We start from the raw sequence: 3,876 nt of genomic DNA, 5'->3' as shown, positions 1-3,876 counted from the left end.
CTGTTGGTGCCGCCACTGCAAGGCGAGGCAGCTGTCGGGAGAAAAATGAAGATATCCCCCCCAAAGTAAGACCTACTGCCTCTTTTGGAGGCAAAAAAATATAACACTGGGTCTTATTTTCGGGAAAATACAGTAAAGCACTCCATTTAGATTGTCAAAGAATCTTGCACATAAATTCAATGATAATTTTATCACTGGTGGCAAAATCTTGTATTAAAGTCCACTCAAAGTGATTTTAATATACAGTTCTGCATGACTAGTTCTGGTGATTTCTAACAACAACAACAACAACAACAAAAAAAACCCCAGAGAAAGTGTTCTTTACAGAATTTTTCTGAAAATAAAAATGATGGAAGAAGTAATGAGAAAATTCAGGAGAGCTACTAGTTGGTTTTTTTTTCAAACTTTATGAAAAAAGAGCATTTATTTTTGAATGAGTGCATAATCTAGAAACCTCTTAGGTTTCAAATACATTTATGGCAAAATATTTTAATTCTGAATTAAGCTGAAGTGTAAATAATGAAACAATAGTGTAAAGAAAAAAGAAAAAAAACTATGATCTTTTTTAAAATATTAAATTTAAAAGATTAAAAAAAACGGTGTTCAAACAAATGGTGGTAGACCAAACAGTTCTGGCTTGAAATCACTCATGGACCTCAGTACTAGGGTTGCTTCTTTTGTAAGGTCTTTGTTCAAGTTTTCATCTGGAATCATGATCACTTGCATACCAGCCTTCAGTGATGCCTTCACTCCATTGGGAGCATCTTCAAATACAAGACACTGAAGATTAAGAAACAAAAGAATCAAATTAAACAGAAGCAAAATATTTATTCTGTTATGATTAATGATATGTAATGATTAATAAATGGTCATGATTTCCTTTAAACTCAATGCATTGTTAAGACATTTGGGGAATAATTTTATGGAATAACTTCTTTTTAAATATATACTTGACTTTTATTTTTCTGAATTCACACTGCTTGTGAACATGCTGGATTTTAAAGCCTAACTCTGTGATGCTTTAGTAAGGTATCGAGAGTAATGGTGTGGACTTCCGGTTCCGGATCGTGGCGTTTTCAGCTGTGCGAAGAGACTGCTCTCTTCGCCAGCTGATTCTCCGCTGCCGGTAGACCCTTAATCGGGTCGAAAAGCCACCCTGGAGGGGTGGCTACCACTGAGGAGGTCCTCGTTGACCATGGGAGAGCGGCAGCTTCTTCCATGGCCCAAGATTACTCCTTTGGGCCGACGGTGGAAAGATTGGCCAGTACAATGGCCGATCATCTTGCCGCTGTAACCAGAAGTCAGAAGAACAGCTAAGCGTAGCAACCACCGTGGCTGAGCCGGGTGAGACTTTTCTTTTTTTCCCCTCTCTTGGTTCCGGTTCCCTTTTCTTTTTTGTTGCCTATAAAAAGCACTTTTGAAATTATTTCCCTGCTCTAAGAAAGCGGCATTTGTGAGTGTGGGAAAAGAAGCTTAAATGGACAGAATTACCCTAACCTGATTTTTTTTTAATTTTTTTTTTTTTAAATTCACTTTGGGGTCTTGGAAAAAACTTTTTAATATTGAATCTACTACTGGATTTAGTTTATATGTGAAGAATTTTCTCTCTTTTGCTTTTCTGATCTTCTTAACATTATTTCTGGTGTCTGGAAGAAGATTTTATATTTCACTGAGGACATCTTGTGGAGAAAGTTAAAATTGCAACTGTTTTTTTTCCTGATGGTGAGATTGACTTTGTGTCAACGCTGCAAATACTGTATATTCTTGCTTTGACAATATGCAGAACTGTCTGGTATTTATATAGTTAAACCAGCAACTGGGAAAGAGGGAGGAGCATAAGGATAGCCCGGGAGAAAGAAACCGGAAGTAAATCACATCTTCCAAGTTGATTGGAAGATGTGAACCATGACCCCAAAATAAGGGAGTGGGAAATGCTTAGGATGTATATGCGTAACGGAAGAGAAGCCAGACCTAAGCATTTCCACCATGCTGTACTGACGTCTCTGTAACCTTAATAAATGCTTTTAGGAAAAATATGCCTGAAAGTCCTTTTAAGTGTTTCGTTAATCAGACACATGACATCATGCTTAGGTCCGCCCTCATTTTAAAACGATCTGGGGTCCCGAACCCCATCCACGGCCTCTAAGCTAAGAGCTGCTGGTAAAGATTCGGGGAAGATCTGACATGAAGAAAAAATTTTTGTCTGAAGCCAGCCTCCTGGATGCAACAGTTTCCCCGGGGGGGGGGGAAGCGACAGCCAGCAAACCGGGGGGAGAGAGGAATTTGGCAGATTTCCCACCTGTTAGCGAGGCCAAAACTATTGGAAGAGCTGACAGGGTCGTCAGACTGCGATAAGCCAAGGGAAGGCTTTGGAGGAAGCCACACAGCCTCGCCAGCAGAAATGGTGAGTCACAGTCCTGAAGACGGAGGGAATCCCAAATTGAGGCCTTTCCAGCAATGGGCAGTGTGGCATAATCAGCAGCAACTGAGCTTACCACAGCTAATAGAGGCCTTACGGCAGCTTGAACTGATGCAACAGCCAGAACTACAGCCGGTCAGCTTGCAGATGTGGGAGGCCCAGCATGTCCAGCAATCATTGAGGGACCTACAACAGCAGAGGGCATCACAACCCCCTGCAGTCCAACAGCAGAATACACCACTACAAACCCCACTTGCACAGTCACCATTGGGAGGCCTGCAGCAGCAGGGGGCACTACCAGCCTCCACTGCCCAGCAGTAGAGAGCCCACCAACCATGGGATTGGCAGGCAGGAAGGGGCCAAATGCAACTGGGAGCACCACATCAACAGCAGGGAGCCCAGCAGCCATGGGACCAACAACCGGGGTGGGGCCAGCAGCAACAGCCCCAGTGGGGACCGCAACAGCCTGTTTTTGCACCACCCTTCAATGCAACCTTCGATGGAGACCCAGAGAAGCTGATTTTTTTTCTCAATCAAGGGCGCTCTCACTTGAACCGCTGGGCCTACCACTATCCGGACCCAGGTGCCATGATCGACGTATTTGCATCCAACCTAGAGGGAGAAGCAGCTGAATGGCTGAATAATTTATATAGTGAGCAAGCCCCAAAATTGGAAGATCCCCACCTTTTCCTCTTAGGTCTGAAAGAACGATTTGAGGACCCATCCATAGGCCTCAAAGCAGCAAGACAAATTCACAAAATAAAACAAGCTGGGAGGCCTGCCCTAGAGTACGTGCAAGAGTTCCGCAAGTTAGCAGGCCGAACAGAGGGGTGGTCCAAACAATCCCTGGTTCAATACTTTGTTGAGGGATTGGACGATCACCTCTCTCAGGCTTGCATCTATCGAGAAGTACCCGATCGGCTACAGGAGTGGTACCAGACAGCAGTGAAGCTAGACATTAAGCTCTCTCGCTATAAGAAGCCTCCCCCATACGAACCCGAGCAGCAACCAGAGCTACCCGGACAGCAATCACCCCCACGAAAGCCCTCAACTACGGCAATGGCTGAAAGACCCAGGCCACCAACACGCCCTTCCTTTAAGTGTTTCTGGTGTGGACAAGAAGGACATCGAGCGGCCACCTGTCAAACCCCCTACCCCCGACGGCAGAGCAGACCAGAACCAGCAATGCGAAAGAAACATGCTCAGTGGCTAACGAGAGAAAAATCCAACCGGCTCACGCAGGAACCTGTCGCCCAGATTACATCCCCCACACAGGAGGACGCTGGGACTCCGGTTGGACCCACCCCTGCTCTACCCTCCTTTGACAGCGACGATGAAGGAGAGAACGACCCGATGGTGAGTCAACAAATCCCGCCTTTTTCACTGGCCGCCAAGCTTATAATCCCTAAATCTGGGGCACAAATGGACTTAAATGTGCTAATTGATACTGGATGCAC

The 3,876-nt window shown here is 44.8% G+C and overlaps 1 protein-coding gene across 1 annotated transcript in view; it reads right to left on the bottom strand.

Moving 5' to 3' along the window:
* Nucleotides 1-397: 397 nt before the first annotated feature.
* The window catches only part of PUDP (pseudouridine 5'-phosphatase), a 132,161-nt gene continuing 128,682 nt past the window's right edge, over nucleotides 398-3,876 (bottom strand). Inside the window, exon 4 of the mRNA XM_015816975.1 lies at nucleotides 398-780. Coding sequence (XP_015672461.1) covers nucleotides 604-780 — 177 coding nt within the window. The 3' untranslated portion in view covers nucleotides 398-603. The remainder of the gene's footprint in view (nucleotides 781-3,876) is intronic.

This window comes from Protobothrops mucrosquamatus, unplaced genomic scaffold (genome assembly GCF_001527695.2).
Source record: "Protobothrops mucrosquamatus isolate PMUCROS unplaced genomic scaffold, P.Mucros_1.0 scaffold543, whole genome shotgun sequence".
NCBI classification, from domain to species: Eukaryota; Metazoa; Chordata; class Lepidosauria; order Squamata; family Viperidae; genus Protobothrops; species Protobothrops mucrosquamatus.
This window is presented reverse-complemented; position numbering and strand designations above follow the sequence as displayed.